The sequence below is a fragment of the Labeo rohita genome, chromosome 10 (assembly GCF_022985175.1).
Source record: "Labeo rohita strain BAU-BD-2019 chromosome 10, IGBB_LRoh.1.0, whole genome shotgun sequence".
Lineage (NCBI taxonomy): Eukaryota > Metazoa > Chordata > Actinopteri > Cypriniformes > Cyprinidae > Labeo > Labeo rohita.
This window is the reverse complement of record NC_066878.1, coordinates 24,848,994-24,869,311: the sequence shown is the minus strand read 5'-3', so window position 1 is coordinate 24,869,311 and position 20,318 is coordinate 24,848,994. Positions and strand designations below refer to the sequence as shown.

At 30.8% G+C, this 20,318-nt stretch overlaps 2 protein-coding genes across 3 annotated transcripts in view; both read right to left on the bottom strand.

Annotated features, from left to right (window-relative positions):
- zdhhc8a (zinc finger DHHC-type palmitoyltransferase 8a) overlaps positions 1–6,376 on the bottom strand; it is a 29,095-nt gene extending 22,719 nt beyond the window's left edge. The window contains exon 1 of the mRNA XM_051120396.1: positions 6,181–6,376. Coding sequence (XP_050976353.1) covers positions 6,181–6,263 — 83 coding nt within the window. The 5' untranslated portion in view covers positions 6,264–6,376. The remainder of the gene's footprint in view (positions 1–6,180) is intronic.
- Positions 6,377–9,429: 3,053 nt separating this feature from the next.
- LOC127171632 (ankyrin repeat and LEM domain-containing protein 2) overlaps positions 9,430–20,318 on the bottom strand; it is a 15,193-nt gene continuing 4,304 nt past the window's right edge. The window contains exons 4-13 of one of the 2 annotated variants that reach the window (XM_051120394.1): positions 19,618–19,805; positions 19,178–19,366; positions 17,720–17,842; positions 17,584–17,647; positions 17,312–17,496; positions 16,217–16,323; positions 15,996–16,144; positions 12,965–13,322; positions 12,744–12,875; positions 9,430–10,719 (exon numbers count right to left, since the gene is read on the bottom strand). In XM_051120394.1, the coding sequence (XP_050976351.1) occupies positions 10,560–10,719; positions 12,744–12,875; positions 12,965–13,322; positions 15,996–16,144; positions 16,217–16,323; positions 17,312–17,496; positions 17,584–17,647; positions 17,720–17,842; positions 19,178–19,366; positions 19,618–19,805 (1,655 nt within the window). In that variant the 3' untranslated portion in view covers positions 9,430–10,559. The remainder of the gene's footprint in view (positions 10,720–12,743; positions 12,876–12,964; positions 13,323–15,995; positions 16,145–16,216; positions 16,324–17,311; positions 17,497–17,583; positions 17,648–17,719; positions 17,843–19,177; positions 19,367–19,617; positions 19,806–20,318) is intronic. The other variant, XM_051120393.1, reaches the window with a different exon arrangement.

The following is a 20,318-nucleotide window of genomic DNA, read 5'->3' as shown; positions in this document are numbered from 1 at the left end:
AATTCATGTCTGTACAGTAAAACACAGGAGAAGAAGGTTCAAAACTCTTCAGTAGTAAAAAAAAACAATAAAGCACAAATGTTAGCTTATTTAAAGTCAATTTTGCTTATTAATATGGTTTAACTGGATCATCAAAGGTCAGTAGCACAGACATTGGTTAATAAAATGGCATTAAATACATAAAGGAAATCTGTGTTATTTAAAGCAGAAGTTCACTTCCAGAACAACAATTCACAAATAATGTACTCACCCCCTTGTCATCCAAGATGTTCATGTCTTTCTGTCTTCAGTGGTAAAGAAATTATGGTTTTGAGGAAAACATTTCAGGATTTTTCTCCATATAATGGACTTCAATTGTGCCCCCGATCTTGAACTTCCAAAATGTAGTTTAAATGCAGCTTCAAAGGCTCTAAATGATCCCAGCTGAGGAAGAAGGGTCTTATCTAGCGAAACGATCACTCATTTTTTTTGAAAAATAAACATTTTATACTTTTTAAGCACAAAAGCTTGTGTAGCACAGGCTCTGGGATGTGTGTTCACAACGCTACATACTATTAATTCACGTCGAAAGGTCACGTGGAACTACAGACCCAGTGTTTACAAAGCGAACGCGCAAAGACTAAGAAAGTGTAAGTAAGTCAAACGCTGTTTACAAACAAAAAGGTACAACGTGTCGGACGATTCTGAAGTTGTAGGAGAAAATAAGATGGAGTTTTTCCGCCATTCTCTACCTTTTTGAGCCGGAGTACACAGACGATGAACTTAGACGTGACTCGTAGTAGTGATTGGAAGTTCGGGTCATTTTACCGACTCAGACCATTGAGTCTCGTTCAGCAAAATGAACGAATCTTTTTGAGTAATTTCATTCATTTTAGCAAACTATAATTAAAATGTTAGGTGTTACTTCGCTAACACATCTACTGCTTACACAAACGCTGATCACACTACAAACAAGACAAAACTATAATGCTATAAGACACAGAAAGGATTAATTCATTGTTGATCTGGGTCTTTAGTCTATGATTAGTTCACCTCACCTCTTATCTGACAAGTTTTTGGGTTTGAATCATTCGTTCATTATGTGATTCCCCATAAGATGAACGAACCACTCGAAACCCGAAGACTGGAAACAGGTGAACTAATTCCAGTACAGAACCTAATAGGATGTTGCGCATGCACAACTGAACGAATCACTCCCTGAGACGACTCGTTCTTCCCGAGTCACATTAAAGATTTGTTTAAAATGAACAAATCGTTCAAGAACGACCCACCACTAATTCGTAGCATCGTGGACGCGCATCCCAGAGCCTGTGCTACACCAGCTTTTGTGCTTAAAAAGTATACAAATTTTTATTTTTCGAAAACAATGACTGATCGTTTCTCTAGATAAGACTCTTCTTCCTCGGCTGGGATCGTTTAGAGCCTTTGAAGCTGCATTTAAACTACATTTCCAAATTTCTCTCAACATGGGGACAGGAGACTTGTCAGTCAATAAATGGGTAAGTAAAAAGTAATGCGCTACTTTACTAGTTACTTGAAAAAAAGTAATCTGATTACGTAACTTGCGTTACTTGTAATGCGTTACCCCCAACTCAAAAGTAAAACTTTTGGACACACTGGAGAAAAAGGGGAAATAATCATATAAAGTCACAGTAACGTGATAAATCTCTCAAAATCGGCTTCATTTTATTTGTGCAAAATATAATGTTTTTTAATGAAATATATAACACAGCTCAGGGAAAGTGAGTTAATCTGGATGTAGGTCATGAACAATGATTTGTGTGAAGGACAAAGGCTTTTCTCTTTAAGATGCAGATTCTCATCAGCGGATTACGGCCGATGTCTCGCTGACTTCTGACCATCTGCACACACCGATGACAAACACACAATCATATTCAGTCCAACCGCAGCCAATACACACCAGCATACGGCTGATATTACCAGCGTTATAACGAATGGGTTACTAATACACACATCACGTGTTAATCATGTTACCTGATTCATTCCAGTGCAAGAACAACATTTATCATAACACTGGAAACAATCAGATTGATCAGTGCAGTTCTTGCATTAGATAATCGAGCAATGTCTCATAAACATAAGATAACCGATGTTTATAATAACGCATAGACACTTTTATCCATCAGACGCTTATTACAGGCACAAACAAACTGGAGGTGCAGTGCATTCTGGGAGTTAAACTGTATGTGTAGGTTAGTTAACTGCAGTGAATGACACACAGAACAGATGCGGCGGCACACTCTCATTAGTCCAGTTACTAAAGACCAGTCTATCTCTAGATCACAGTAATAAATCACGCTTTACACGCCACACACTGCATGCTGGGAAATCTGCATGCATTCCTACAGATCGCGCTGGAGCATTTAGAGCATAAATGCGGAATCAAATATGATCAAGAGCATTGAATGTATGAAGACATTTAAGTCATTAAAATCAGTCATAAAAACCGTGATCATGTGACCGCATGAAAACATTATATTTAAGCTTCTTCTTTGTTTAGATTACAGCTCTGATCATCAGGTGCATCGTGGGACACATTTAAACACGTGACGAGATTCTCCTTCACTATTCACTACAACTTAGACATTCAGATGCAGTTTTAGAATGAAATTTATATGAAGGCAGATTAATATTTGGAACACAAAACCAATTCTAAGTATTTAAGCAGAAGTGTTACATTTCAGCTTTGAAATGTTTCTTCAAAGTTGAATAAATAGGCCGTCCATTGATGTATGGTTTGTTATGATAGGACAATATTTGGCTGAGATACAACTATATGAAAATCTGGAATCTCAGGGTGCAAAAAAATGTAAATATTGGAAAATTTTGTCCAAATTAAGTTCTTAGCAATGCATATTACTAATCAAAAATTAAGTTTTGATATATTTACGGTAGGAAATTTACAAAATATCTTCATGGAACATGATCTTAATATCCTAATGATTTTTGGCATAAAAGAAAAATCAATAATTTTGACTTATATAATGTATTGTTGGCTATTGCTATAATATACCTGTGCTACTTAAAGGAGAAGTCCACTTTCAGAACAACAATTGACAGATAATGTACTCACCCCCTTGTCATCCAAGATGTTCATGTCTTTCTTTCTTCAGTCGTAAAGAAATTATGTTTTTTGAGGAAAACATTTCAGCATTTTTCTCCATAAAATGGACTTTGGTGCCCGATTTTGAACTTCCAAAATGTAGTTTAAATGCAGCTTCAAAGGCTCTAAATGATCCCAGACGAGGAAGAAGGGTCTTATCTAGTGAAACGATCACTCATTGTTTTCGAAAAATCAAAATCAAAATGTGTATACTTTTTAAGCACAAAAGCTTGTGTATCACAGGCTCTGGGACGCGCATTCTTGAACAATTCGTTTATTTTGAACGAATCTTTAATGTGACTCCAGAAGAACGAAATGTCTCGCGGAGTGATTCGTTCAGTCGCGCATGCGCAACATGATCTTCCAAAGTAATTCAATAGTACGTGAACGCGCATCCCAGAGCCTGTGCTACACGAGCTTTTGTGCTTATAAAGTATACACATTTTTATTTTTTGAAAACAATGACTGATCGTTTCACTAGATAAGACCCTTCTTCCTCGGCTGGGATCGTTTAGAGCCTTTGAAGCTGCATTTAAACTACATTTTGGAAGTTCAAAATCGGGGCATCAGTGAAGTCCATTATATGGAGAAAAATGCTGAAATGTTTTCCTCAAAAAACATAATTTCTATATGACTGAAGACAGAAAGACATGAACATCTTGGATGACAAGGGGGAGTAAATTACTTGTGAACTGTTGTTCTGGAAGTGGACTTCTCCTTTAATATAATATAGTATTTTAGATACTATATGTTTAATATACTATTATAGTTTTTATTCATATTCCTGATTTCATTTTACTTTGGTTAAAGTTTTTGAATTTTTTTTGTATTTTTGTTAGTAGTTTTTATATATGCCTTTATAGTTTATATTTATCAACTAAACTAAAATGAGAAACGCTGCTTTGGCAATTAGCTAAATAACATGTTTATGTATCTTATTTAAATTAATGTTTATTTTATTTAAAGTAATGGAAATGGTAAATTGTTTTATTTTTAGCTTCAGTTTTAGTAAACTATAATAACCCTGATCCAAACTTCAGACTTGTGCATGTTTGAAAATAATTCTACACTGTAAATAATATATTTATAAAAATGTAAAGCTGTAACCAAAACAGATTATTGGAGTATATAGTGTTATTTTAGTATTATATATATATTAGTATTTAGTACTTATTAACATTTGAATTAGAGTTTTTTTAACTCAGTTATATATATATATATATATATATATATATAAACTGAATAAAAAAAAACTCTAATTCAAATATATATATATATACATATACATATATATATATATATATATATATATATAAATACATATATATATATACATATATAGCTTTAGTTATTTTTAGTACTTCAAGTTAAACAAAAATTAGAAATGTTGTCTTGGAAACTAACTTAAATAAAAAAAAATATGTTGTTTCATATCAGTTAATGTTTACTTTATTTCAAATAACAAAAATAAAAAAGTTTTTTTTCTAGTTGGTTTTATTTATAGTTTACTATAATAACCCTGGAAGAATGCTTTATAAAAAAACATATTTCAGTCTTTCTACTTCTACATTTTAATGTTAATTTTTCATTTAATTCTTTGTAAAATGTGTGCCAATATCCGAGTGAAAACTGTTCAACAAAAAGTAAAAAAAATAACAGTAGCATCTGTTTAGTCATTTTGAAACAAATAATAAATAAACGTCACACATTTCTGTGCTTTTACACTGGATATCAGTGCTTAATCTGCAATAAGGTCATTAATTGTCAAAGTTTCACTTAATCTCACCAAACGTCCCAAAGACTCATCTATCATGAGCTCAATCTGATCCACATCATCTCAGTCTCTCTTCATCACCTGTATGAGCGTGTGTGTGTGTGTGTGTGTGTGTGTGTCTCATGTGAAGCTCGTTCTGTGCAGATGACAGATGTGCAGCTTAAACTCATCAGGGGTCACACGCCTGATCAACACCCCGATTCCTGCAGGATGGGGAATCAAACGGCACCGCAAGCAAATCCTAATCCACGACTTCCCATCTGCTCAAATCTGGGACGAACACAGCATCAGCAACGACCAGTTCACATCAACACCCGACCAGCCAATGCATACACGCAAATACACCATTAGAAACATGCATGCATTTACATCTCGAAGAGATTCAATGCAAAACTTTCTGAATCACAGTGTTGAACGCAGTGGAAGAATAAGCATGTGATATCAGCACATAAGCGCTTGTTTTCGTGGCTCACTGGCCTACTTTCAGCGCTGGATTAAAATCACGCCTCAATATGGAGTTCAGATCAGTTCAGACACACAAATCACTCAGTATACGTGCTGTTGTGTTTAAAATACACTGAAATACTACAAACACGCTGTTTAAGATCAGTTGTGACCGTGCAGCATCTTATTTTCATTACTGGACAAAACTCTTTCAGATATTATGAAAACCGATTTCAAGTTAACCTACAATAAACTCACTGGATATCAAAAAACACTTAAAAATGTGTTTTTACATGTATTAAATGAATCTTAAGCAAAGTTTACACTTTATCTAAAGTCTTTTTGAATAATGCATTATAAAATATTTCATAATATGCATTAAAGTGCATTAGAATATCTGAAGCTTTATAATGTGTTTAGTGCATTTTTCTTTATAAAAGTGCAACAATGAATAGATGTGCGTTATAATATATTATACAGTTATTCATGAGATCATGCAATGCATTGCAAAGCATAATTAATGCCTTAAAACTAATATTGTGCATTACATATAAAAGCTTTAGGAAAAGTGTTACCTTATTGTTTTTCAAAAAAAATTAAATTATGTTAAAAATGCATGTTTAAATTAATGCGTTACTTGCCATTTGCCATTGGTTGTCACGTGTTTTAATGCATTATGCAATTACTCATCATACAATGCATTATTAATAGGCATAATTAATGCATTAAAATACTTTTATAATGCATTATAGATAAAGGCTTCAAGTTAAGTGTTACATGAAGTTATACAGCATCATGAAAGAAATTCAGGTGTCTGTAAAAGTGAATGCTGACTTACGTGAAGACGAAGAACAGCGTGGATGAAGTGACCAGCAGAGCGGCAGCAGTGGACACTGGGATGTAAGCGCTGCTCCTGCGCATCCTGCATCCGCTACAGCCATCAATCACTCAGACAATCACACTCTCAGACACACAACACACCTTCATCATCATCATCAGAAGCAGCAGCAAACACACATCTCAGATCACAGCAGTGTGAGTGTGTCAATCCTCAGTGTGTCACTGAGTTCAGATTATTTATACAGGGGGCTGCTGAGTGGGCGGAGCAAGATGAGAGTGGGTGTGGCTTACAAAGGACATTGGGGCAGAGGGTGTGGCTTGGAGAGAGCAGGGCAGGAGGGAGCAGTGGGTGTGGCCTATAGAGGGTGGGACAGGAAGGAATGGTGGGCGTGGCTTAGAGAGGGCATAAAGGGCAGTAGGTTTGGTCATCAGAACATCTCACACACACACACACTTAATTTAGGTTTATGGGCAATTCAATAGTGAATTATGTTCATCTGCTTCTCCCATTTGCTATTTTTACATTACTATCTCTCTATAATCAGACAAAACTATAATTTCTCAAATATTTATTACAATATATACTGATAAATCATGTAAGGTTTAATTGAATAGTATGAGATGTCTGGATGCTTTCAACTGATTTCTATTGAACTGCAGCTCAAACTATTTCAAATATAGTGAATTAAGCTACAAACTCCATCATAATGCACAATGTTTATATCTAACATGTATTTTGAGCTGCAGCTCGTCATATTAATGCAGTGTTTCACTAGTTAGCAGTAAACCGGTTACCACACCTCAATATGGAGCAGATTTGTGTTGGATGTTATATTTGGAGTGGAAATATGGATATTTTATTGTAAACATATAAATGTTATACATTGTTATAAATGTAAACATTGTTAATGTCTTAAAACTATCGAGTTAGGCCAGTAGTAATACTTACAGTGTCGTGTAAACATGGCTGAAGACGTGAAAAGCGGAAGAACAGACAAACTGATTCAATTGAGTGAGTCATTTACGGTGGAACCGCTCTGATTGATTCAAACTCGTCAGTTCGATCGTTTGGTCCAAGCGATTCACTAGCGAAAACCAGATCAAAAGAGCCATTTTAGATTTTAGACATTGCTTGTAATAAAAAACACGTGTGGGAGCTTTTGGAAACTCAGAATCATTTCGCGAACTGAATGATCCGTGCTCCGAGTCCTGATCTGAAAATGATGATTCGCGATTCATTATTTAGAGCGGAGCTTCGGAGCACGGAACGCGAATCATTTCGCGAACCGCGATTTGAGGTCCCGATCCGAAAATATGACTCGTGAATCATTTAATTTAGATCGGAACTTCAGGATGAATCGTTTGAATTAGAAACTTAAGAGCGGATTCGCAAATCATTTCGTGAATTTAATGGTTTACGAACCACGCTTTGAAGTCCCGATCTGTAATTATGAATCGCGAATCATCAAAAAGCGGAAGAACAGACAAAGTAAACTGAGTGAGACTACAGTGGAGCTGCTCTGGTTGATTTAAACTCATGTTCGATCATTCAGTCCAAGCGATTCACTAGCAAAAACCAGATCAAAAGAGAAATTTTCGAATTTCAACATCTTTTGATTTAGATCAGACTTTCGGAGCGGGCTTGCGAATCTGAAACTGAGAACTGCGATTTGAAATCCCAAACTGAAAGTATGATTCGCGAGTCATTTGATTTAAGTCACTTCACATGAATCATTTGAATTAAATCGAAACTTCAGAGCGAATTCGCGAATCATTTCGCGAACTGAATCGTTCGTGAACCACGCTCTGAAGTCCCGATCTGAAATTATGATTCGCGAATCATTCAGATCGGAATTTCACATCGGGTTCATGAATCATTTGAATTAGATCGAAACTCGGAGCGGATTTGTGAATCATTTCGGGAACCGTGCTTTGAAACACCGATCTGAAATTATGATTCGCGAATCATTATTCACATCACAGCGGGTTCACGATTCATTTGAATAACATCAAAACTCGGAGCGGAATCGCGAATTGAATGGTTTGCGAACCGCGATTTGAAGTCACGATCTGAAATTATTATTAATCTTTTATTATTATTTTTTTATTATTTGTGAATCATTTTAATTGAGATCGGAACTTCACAGTGGGTTCATGAATCTTTTGAATTAGATCGAAACTTCGGAGCAGATTCACGAATCATTTCGCGAATTGAATGGTTCGCGATCCACGCTTTGAAACACCGATCTGAAATTATGATTCGCGAATCATTATTCAGATCAAAAACTCAGAGCGGATTCGCGAATCATTTCGTGAATTGAATTGTTCACGAACCACGCGTTTTTTTAGTCCTGATGTGAAATTATGATTCGCGAATCATCAAAAAGCTGAAGAACAGACAAACTAAATTGAGTGAGTCATTTACACTGGAGCCGCTCTGGTTGATTTAAACGATCATTCAGTCTAAGCGATTCACTAGCAAAAACCAGATCAAAAGAGCCATTTTCGAATTGCGACATCTTTTGATTTAGATCAGACTTTCGGAGCGGGCTTGCGAATCATTTCGCGAATGGAATGGTTCGCGAACCGATTTGAAATCCCGATCTGAAATTATGATTCGCGAATCATTTTATTTAGATCGGAACTTCATTCAAATCAAAACATCACAGCGGGTTCATGATTCATTTGAATTAGATAGAAACTCGGAGCGGATTCGCGAATTGAATGGTTCGCGAACCGCGCTTTGAAATCCCGATCTGAAATTATGATTCGCGAATCATTATTCAGATCAAAAACTCAGAGCGGATTCGCGAATCATTTCGGTAATTGAATTGTTCACGAACCACGCGTTTTTTTAGTCCCAATCTGAAATTATGATTCGCGAATCATCAAAAAGATGAAGAACAGACAAACTAAATTGAGTGAGTCATTTACACTGGAGCCGCTCTGATTGATTCAAACTCGTCAGTTCGATCATTCAGTCCAAGCGATTCACTAGCAAAAACAGATCAAAAGTCATTTTTGAGTTTCGACATTTGATTTAGATCAGACTTTCAGAGACTTTTCGGAATTAAACAGTACAAAACACCAAACCATTAAATACAGTTATAAAAACAAAAAGAAAGAAATAATAAAAAAAATACACAAATACAATTCCCTAATACAAACACCAAATTAACCATATGGTAACCATGTTTTTTTTGTTTGTTTTTTGTAAACCACAGTTTTACTACAAATACCATGGTTTATCTATGGTTAGTGTAGCAAAACCATGGTTAATGTGAAGTTACCATGTTTTTTTCACCTTATAAAAGCCAAAGGATGAATATAGAATTAGAGTTTTGACTGTTTCAGGATGAACAGAACTTGGACCAGTTTCCACATACTTATCTAGATCAACTTTAAATAAAGAAAAGAGAGGTTTAGAGACAGATTTTTGTTTGTGTATGTGAAATTTAGCTGGCACGAAACACAAATTAAGTTCTGTTTTCCTATATTCTTTCTGGGAAGTCAAAAAATCCAATGAAAACATCATTAAAGCAGAAAGAAAGTCACAAAATGTAACTGGATGAACTGTGTGGTTCATTGTCAAACAAATGAATGAATCTTCCTCCGAAGAAGAACAACTCACTTCAATGTTTGACTTATATCATAATTACATCCACAGCTTTTTCATGAAATTTGGATAAACTTATGAATCTGTTTGATCTCTTTGTATTTAAGGAGAGAACTATAGCTTCCAAAGTCGCACATCGCTTGTTATGATTGTCAAGGGTGTAGAATTTAGCAGAGACGCTGTGACATGTCTCTAACAATACACACACACACAATACTAAATTGACCCTAGCAATAATTTTGATCTGTCGTTATGTTCCCACCAGTGCCAAAAATCAAACCCACACCCTTGTCTGAGAAGAATATTATAAACAATAAAGCCTGTAACTCTGCCAGAGGTGATTGTTTACAGCTAAAGAGTCTTTTACTAGCGCCACCTGCTGGTGCACAGAAATAAACACGTGTGCATGTGATGAATACTGCAATACTTACACATGGATGTTGCTCATTCTGCACCTTTGTGTGGATTGACAAAACATACCAAATGCAACCCAACTGTTCTTTAACAAATCTTTATATAAACAAAGAAACATAGTTCAATGCATTATAATTATATATTATATATATAGTTTTTCAGATGCAGATTTTTTTTCTGCATTCACAAACATTATTATGCTGGAAAATTAGTGCAAGTATTATAGGCAACACAACTGCTGTGCAAAAATAGAAAGTTGCATAAAACAAAGTTTAACTTGTAATAAAACCACTATTAAGAGCTTGTAAAGTGTGATGCGTCTGCTGAACATCGTAGTGTTTATAAACTTAAAGGCTGCAGGGTTTGCTCGGCGGGCTGAACGACAGCTGCCGGGGGTTAAAGTGACCGGGGCTTCTGAACTTGGGCGACACGGTTAACCAGTTGAGTCTGAAGACGGGCGAAGTGCGGCTCTCGGCGTCTCTGTGGTTCTGTGAGGGTGACGGCCAGCTGAAAAATCACAGCAGATCTCAATATAAGCTGCTTTTTTAGCATGTGGAACATGCTGAGACTTTGCAGGTTTGATGAAGAAACATTTAAGACTTTAAGAACCACAGAAACCCTCTGCTTATGTAATGCAATTAACATCAAGCATGCAAAACACATGCAAATGCACACACACATTTGGCCTTAATTGAACTGTACAGTGCATTTTACATTTGCCTCTAGTGTAGGTTTTGCTTTAAACTAATTCTCTTAGACTTGGCGTTTATAATAAATGACATTTATAATGAAAGACACTATCATTTATGCTTGTTTTATACTCATATTTTCATTCCTGTTCTATTCTGAATGGAGTTTATAATGTTTCTACACGTTTCAGTTTATTTAGCGGTATTTTATATTATTTCTGAATGTAATAATAAAATGTGACTTACACACCAGGACTTATTTGTTTGTTTTTTTTCCTCTCAACAATGCATTTTTGACCCAATGTAATTCATATGTAGGAAAAAAAACTGGTGGAGTAAATTTGACAAAAAAAAAACAAAAAAACAATTTTGAAACATTGATTAATACATTTATAATAATTTAAAGTTTATGAATTTAATAAGATTTATTTTAAAAATTAAATAATAAATGGAAAATATTACTGATAGAATAAAGAAAAAAATACATTTAAGAATAACATTGATTAATAAATTAATAATTTAATATACTTTATGAATTTAATAACATTTATTTTAAACCAAATAATAAATGGAAATATGATTAGCAGAGTAAATAATACATTTAAGAATAACACTGATTCATAAATTAGTAATAATTTAATATAGTTTATGAATTTAATGACATATTTTAGGAATCAAATAATAAATGGAAAATATGATTGATAGAATAAAGAAAAAAATATTAATTTAAAAATAACATTAATAAATAATAATTTAGCAGTTTATAAATTTAATAACATTTATTTAAAAAAAAAAATCAAATAATAAATGGAAATATGATTGGGAGAATAAATAAATTTAAGAATAACACTGATTCATAAATTAGTAATAATTTAAAATAGTTTATGAATTTATTGATATTTATTATAAGAATCAAATAATAAATGGAAAATATGACTGATAGAATAAAGAAAAATAATACATAATAAAATTAATAAATAAATAATTCAACAGTTTATGAATTTAATAACATTTACTTTAAGAATTAAACAAAAAATAGAAAATATGATTGATAGAATAAAAAATGAACAACACATTTAAGAATAACACTGATTTTAATAAAGTATGAATTGTTAATAAAATTTATTTTAAGGATTAAATCATAAACTGTAAATATGACTAATAGAATAAAGAAAAAATAATACATTTAAGAATATCATTGATTAATAAGTTTCTAATAATTTATTAAAGTTTATTAATTTTTATACAATTTATTTTAAGAATTAAATAATAAATGGAACATATTACTGATAGAATAAAGAAAAAGGAAACAACAACTAATTAACAAATTAATAAATAACAAATTAATAAATTACTAATAATTTAATATAGTTCATGAATTTAATGACATTTATTTTAAGGAAACAAATAAATGGATAATATGACTGATAGAATTAAGAATAAAAAACATTTAAGAATAATGTTGATTCACAAATTTATAATTAATAAATTTTAATACAATTTATTTTAAGAATTAAATAATAAATGGAAAATATGACTGAGAATTAAGAAAAATAAATTTAAGAATAACATTGATTAATAAATTCTGAATAATTTATTATAGTTTATGAATGTAATGACTTATTTTAAGAGTCAAATAATAAATGAAAAATATGATTAATAGAATAAAGAATAAATAATACATTTAGGAATAACACGGATGAATAAATGTAAAATAACTGAATAAAGATCGTGAATTTAATAACATTTATTTTAATAATTAACTAATAAACAATTAAGACTAAATAAAGTACATTTGAGACAATCTGCAGTTGATTAAGAGTTTTCTAGACGAAATGCTACCTCTGTCGTTGTGATGGAGGATATGACAAGACGTTGTTCTTCCAGTGGACGAGTGTGGGATGTGAGTTCTGCTCGATCTCCACGTCATTCAGCGCCACAAGAACGTCACTGTCCAGCTTCGTCGGTGAATTACTGGCCAAAATAAAAGCAGAAGAATCAGAGACAGAGCTCTGTAAATGCATTTATTCATACATAAGTCTGAGCAGTCAGTTGAGTCTCACCCCACTATAAACACACGAGCTGTGTGACGGAGCGCGGGGCCGCGCTGGAGATCCGTCACGCTGTGCGTCGATTTAAATGAAGAGCCGGAGGAACCGGAGGAGTCCAGACGGACGCGTGTTCCTCGGGCCGTCCCGTCATCGGAGTCCTCGTCGGCTGTGAGATACTCGTCCGAGCTGCAGGTGGAGCCGTCGTCATCGGCCGCGCAACCCGAATCGGCGCTGCGATCCGTCAGATCAGACGAGACCAGAACCTTCTCAAACTCCTGCATCAGATCACAGACCGGGAACTGACGCGGCTCGTCCGCTTCCTCTGCTCCGGGAGAATTAAGAAACGACCTGGACGATCGATCGGAGCGCCCTTTAACACGCGAAAACACAAGAGTTTCTGAGAACCACTTCAGGCCTGACATTTAAAAAATAATCATATTTGAAGCTTTAGACAAAGAAAAAAAAAAAGATGCACGCTGAGTGTCATATCTGATCCATCAGGCTTTTATGACTCATATAGTCTGACATAAAAAAATTATTCAGACCTTCAAACTGAGCAAAAATACACAACAGAAGACATGATCTTTATTATGCTTGTTAGTAATAATAACAATAATAATGTTATATCATTATTTTTATTTCTACTACTACTAATACTAACAATAATACAATTGTTATTAAATGTATTTCTACAATTTGTGTGCCAAAATAAATTGTAACATTAATTTTAATAGCAAAAAAAATATAATTTTTAAAATGATAAAATAATTTATTATGCTTGTTTGTAACAATGCAATAATGTAATTTCTTTAAAAAATTTATATATATATATATATATATATATATATATATATATGTGTGTGTGTGTGTGTGTGTGTGTGTGTGTGTGTGTGTGTGTGCGTGCGTGCGTGGCAACAGAAATAATTTTTTAAATAATAATAATAATTTACTTTTTAAATACATAATCAATATGTTTATAATAATAATAGTATAACTAAGGTTATTAATCTTTAAATGTTAATTATTAAAATTATTAGAATTTGTGTAGCAACTGAAACTGCAATTACAATAATTTTAATAAAATAATTTCTTTTTTAAAATATAATAATAAAAATAATAATAATAATAATAATAATAATAATAATAATAAATATATAAAAATGCATTACTTAATAATAATAATATATAATTAATGTTATTAATGTTTAAACGATCACTTTTAAAATTATTAGTGTTATTTGTGCGCAAACAGAAATTGTAATTACAACAATTTTAATAAAAAATATTTTATATAAAAATCATAATTATGTTTGTAATAATAGCAGTAATAATAATACTAATAATAATAGTTGTTACATAAAAAATAAATATATTAATAATAATAATAATAATAATAATAATAATAATCTAATAATAATATAATAATTAGTTATTAATTTTTAAATGATCATTATTAAAATTATTATAATTTGTGTGGCAACAGACATTGCAATTATAATAATTTAAATAAAAAAAAATTACTTTTTAATATATAATCATCATCATAATAATAATAATAATAATAATAATAATAATAATAAAATAATAATAATAAAAAAAATATAAAAATAATAATAATAAATGTTATATGTAAAAATAGATTACTAAATAAATATACTTAATATAATTAAGGTTATTCATTCGTAAATGATCATTACTAAAATTGCTGTAATTTGTGTGCAAACAGAAATTGTAATTATAAAATTTGAATAGTTTATTTTAAAAAGTTATTTAAAAAAAAAGTTATATTTATATGTTTGTTTGTTTGTAATAATAGTAATAATAATTGTTATATATAAAAATAAATTAGTTGTTAATAATAATAATAATAATAATAATAATAATAATAATAATTAAGGTTACTAATTTTTAAATGATCATTATTAAAAGTATTATTATTACAATTTGTGTGGGAACAGAAATTGCAATATAATTGTAATAAAAATAATTTACTTTTTAAATATCTAATCATTATGATGATAATAATAATAATAATAATAATAATAATAATATTATTATTATTATTATTATTATTATTATTATAATAATAATGTTATATGTAAAAATAAATTATTTAATAATAATATAACTAAGGTTATTCATTTTTAAATGATCATTATTAATATTATTATAGTAATGTGTGTGCAAACTGAAATTGTAATTATAACATTTTTAATACCAATAATTTATTTTATAAAAATAAAAAAATAGTTTGTTTGTAAACAGTAATAATAACAATAGTTATTACATAAAAATAAATAGTTATTACATAAAAATAAATTACTTAATAACAATAACAACAATAATAATAGTTAAGGTTATTTGTTTTTAAATGATCATTATTAAAAGTATTATTATTATAATTTGTGTGGCAACAGAAATTGCAGTTACAATAATTTTAATAAAAATAATTTACTTTTTAAATATATTATAATTATGATAATAATAATAATAATAATAATAATAAAGGTTATTCATTTGTAAAATTATAATTATTACAATTATTATTATAATAATTTGTGTGACAACAGAAATTGCAATTATAATAATTTTAATAAAAATAATTTGATTTTATAAAAATCAAATTACGTTTGTAATAATGGTAATAATAATAATAGTTGTTACATATAAAAAAACTGCTTAATAATAATAATAATAATAATAATAATAATAATAATAATAATAATAATAAAATTAAGGTTATTTGTTTTAAAATCGTTTTAATAATAATTTTAATAATATCCTATTTAAAAAAAAAAAAAAAAAAAAATCATAATTATGAGCTTAATACAATTAAGGTTATTAGTATTAAAATGGTTATTATTAAAATGACCATTATACTTTAGTGTGGTAGATCATGTGCAGCAGGATTAACAGCAAAATTGTGAGGAAGGAACGACAGGAACAAGACAAACACACGAAGACGAACATTTGCTTCTTGAGAGTGACGTCACTGATGAATCGTGCACAATAAGAGCAGGAATATGAGCGTATGCTGTCGTACCCGTAGACGAATGTTTGATCGGACTGTCCTGTGTGAAGCTCAGATGTTCCTCCAGCATCTTCAGGCCGTCTTCGCTGGACAGGTCGATGAAGCAGCTCAGGAAATCCCAGTATTCGGCCCACGGGTGTCCCATCTCATGAGCCAGCTCTCTGTGGACGCCGTAATGCAGGATTACTGCAGTTAATGGTGTTTAGTGTTATTAATCAAATGAACGTCCTCACCTGCCCACTCGCTCTGCGCCGCGCTCCGAGTCAGTCTTCAGGATGTGATGGAAGTATCCGGCTCGCTCACGCGGCGGCGTCTTCCACAATCGGTGAAACTCCTCGGCCTGCAAGGAAATCAGCATCTCACTTCAACTACTTTGCAAATCTGACTTTTAAAGTCTGCTGTTTGCCATTCTGTGTTTTGGTTGAATGATTTACTTGTTTGACATGTCTGCACATTCTAAAAATATTACTAAATATTATAATATAAAAATAAATAATAATAATAATAATAATAATAATAATAACAACAATAATAAAAAAATTAAGTTTAATAATAAATTTAATAATTTTTTTTAATTATCATTATTAAAATTATAATTATAGCTATTAATTATAACTATTTTAATTGTTTGACATGTCTGTATGTTCTTCTGCCCTCTGTTCAGACTTATGTCCTATTGTGTGATATCTAAAAATATTACTAAATATAATAATATAAAAATAATTATACTAAAATAATTGTATTACTACTAATGACAATAATAATGATAATAATAATATTAATGTTATTAATTTTTAAATATATAATTATTTTTTATAACTTCTGTGCTAACAAAAATTGTAATATAATCATTTTAATAACAATTATATTTATTTAAATTATAAAAATGATGTATTATGATTGTAATAATAAAAAAAATGTTATATCTAAATATCCTTTAATTATTATTATTATTATTATTATTATTATTATTATTATTATTATTATTATTATTATTACAGCCACTACTAACTACTATATTAATTCAATTAAAAAAAAAAAATCAAATTATTTAAAAATTATTGTAATTATTACAATTACTAACATTATGATTTATGTTGCTACAAGTTAGAGTAGTGTAATGATTGTAATTTCAATCATTTTAATAACAATTGAATTTAACAGCCCTCACTAATTTTGTAATTACAATAATTTTAACAACAACTGAATTTATTTAAAACATAATAACAGCCTCGCTAATTTTTAATTACAATAATTTTATTTATTTAAAATATAATAATGTTATGCTATAATAAAAGTAATAACAGCCTAAAAGAGATATGAATCACCTTTGATGAATTGAGAGGCCCAGCGAAAGCCTTGATGGTCATTATTGGGTTTTTGGGGCTGTCCATCATCCTTCTGGGGCTGTGCAACTGATGGCAGGACTCTGGTGAATCGGGACACCAGGGGGCGCCGATCACCGGATGTAGTGTGTTATCTGCGGCCCGCAACAACGGCACATAAAACCTGTCTGTGACAAAAACAGCAAAATCCCAGCAGTGAAACACTTCCTACATCACTGCACTGACAGCACTAGAGCGTCATGATGGAAACTCACCTTCCAAAAACTCCACGATCTTCTGCTTCACCTCTTTACTCTTGTTTTTGCGCTCACAGATCACCTGACAAATCAACGCGAGTCGTTATTTCACACGTAAGAGTAAATCATGTTCAATGTGACTGTAGTTTCTTACAGCGGACGGTTTCTGGTCATATTTGTTCCTGCAGTGTTTGTCGATGCTCGGATGAGAACAGAGAACGTCCACCACCTCCGGACAGCCGAACTTACACGCGAAATGCAGCGGCGTCTCGTTGCTCTGGGAAAAACAAATATGGAGAACAACTCTGTCGTTTCAGATGTGTGCATAGCGATCACTGCTCTGTCAGGTGTGTGGACATATTATTACTACTATTAATAATTAAAAAAAATATATGTAATTAAAATTAAAAATTGTCATTATAAAAATGATGATTATAATAATAAAATTGTTATAAATTTTACAATTATTAAAATTATCATTATCATACTTTGTGTGTCAATAGAAATTGTAATTAAAGTAATTTAAATAACTTAATAAAAAAATATATTACATATTTAAATAATAAAAAAACAGCAATTTTATATTGTAATATTAATATAATCATAGTTATATATAAAGTAAACTATTAATTATTATCATTACTACTACTACTACTACTACTAATAATAATATTAATATTTATAATATAATAACTTTTTAATTTATTATTTTTATTATTAAAATTATCATTATTATACATTATTGCACCAATATAGATTGTAATTCTAGTAATTAATAGTAATAATTCTATTTATTTAAAAAATATATAATTACATATTTAAATGAAAAAAAAAAAAAAACTATTATACTATTATACTTTGTGCACCAATAAAAATTGCAATTAGTGATTTTGATAGCAATAATTCTATTTATTTAAAAATATATTACATATTTAAATAAACAGCCATTTATTATTTTATTAACATAATAATAGTTACATATAAAGTAAACTATTAATTATCATTACTACTACTACCAATAATAATAATAATAAACACTGTTTTTAATTTAAAAATTGTTATTAAATTATACTTTGTGCACCAAAAAATTGCAATTGCAATTATAATAATTTTAACAGCAATAAATTAATTTATTTACAAATATAATCTTACCTTTTCAAATAAAAACAATTTATTATTCTAGTGTTAATATAATAATAATAATAGTTACATATAAAGTAAATGATTTTGATCATTTATACTACTACTAATAATAATACTACAATTTAAGAATTTAAAAAAATTGTATTATTAAAATGATCATTATACTTTGTGTGGCAGTAGAAATTGCAATTATAATAATATTAACAGCAATAAATTAATTTATTTAAAAATATAATCTTTTCAAATAAAAACAATGTATTATTTTAGTGTTAATATAATAATAATAATAATAATAATAATAATAATATTTACATATAAAGTAAACTATTTTTTTTTAATCATTAATACTACTACTACATTTTTTTAATAATTGTAAAAAAATGTATTTTTAAATGTTTTTTCAATTTATTTTTAAATTGTTATTTTCTAATAATTGAAATAGCAGTCATTTAAAGAGTGCTGCACTCACAGCTTTGTCAGGCGTGTTGAGGTACAGATCGACGATGTATCGAATGCGCTGCTGCAGCATGAGCTCCTGATCGTCAGGATACATGAGCCGCATGAACTCGGGGTCCTCCAGCGTCTCCAGCAGCAGACGAGCCATGCCCGCCTGGTTCTCTTTGGCCGCCACATGCAACACGTTATATCTGCAGCCCTCCTGGACAAAACACAAAGCACATTAGAACGATTTCTGAAGGATCATGTGACACTGAAGACTGGAGTAATGATGCTGAAAATTCAGCTGCGCATCACAGAAACAAATTACACTTTAACACATATTCACATGGAAAACAGCTGTTTTAAATTGTAATAATATTTCACATTTTTTACTGTATTTTTGATCTAATAAAAGCAGCCTTGGTAAGCAAAAGAGCCTTCTTTCATTAAAGTGAACAGTAAAAACGGCACCTGCACGATCGTGGGATTGTCTCCAGATCCGATGAGATATCGTGGGTTTCCCCAGACGAGCTCTCTGAACGTCTCCTCGTCTCCTCTCTCCACGGTTTTGCGCAGTTTGGCCGTCAGGTCTTGCGTTCGAGGACTCTTAAATTCATTGGCCTTCTCCAGATTCACAGCGTCTGAACTCAGCAAACACTCTGAACACAATCCATCAACAACACATCAGGCACAAAACACAAGACAGGTTAACAGGCATCATGTCTAAAACAAAATGATGCAAAAGACACAGACAGAATTGCAGAATCCAGTCATAAAAATGGAATAAACTGTATAAATCGTGTATGCATCAATCAAAAGCAGGTCAGTAGTCTGAACCAGATGTGGACGAGTGTGTGTGAATATTAAAGTGCTGCTGTGTAAATGTGAATCTGCATTTTCAGTTCACTGAATGACGCGTGACGCTCGTCCAAACTTCATTCAAATAACACACAATTTAAACACTAAAGCGCTTCATAGGTCCATTTTACCGAAAAAAAAAACTGCAATAAATGATTAAATTATTACAAATAAATTATTTAGGTTAAATTATTAAAGTTTTATTAATTCAATGAATTAGACGTTTTTTGATTATTAAATTTAATCAAACCATTAAAAAACTGAATCCAGAAAAGGTACAACTAAAAAACTGAAATTGAGAAAATAACAGAATC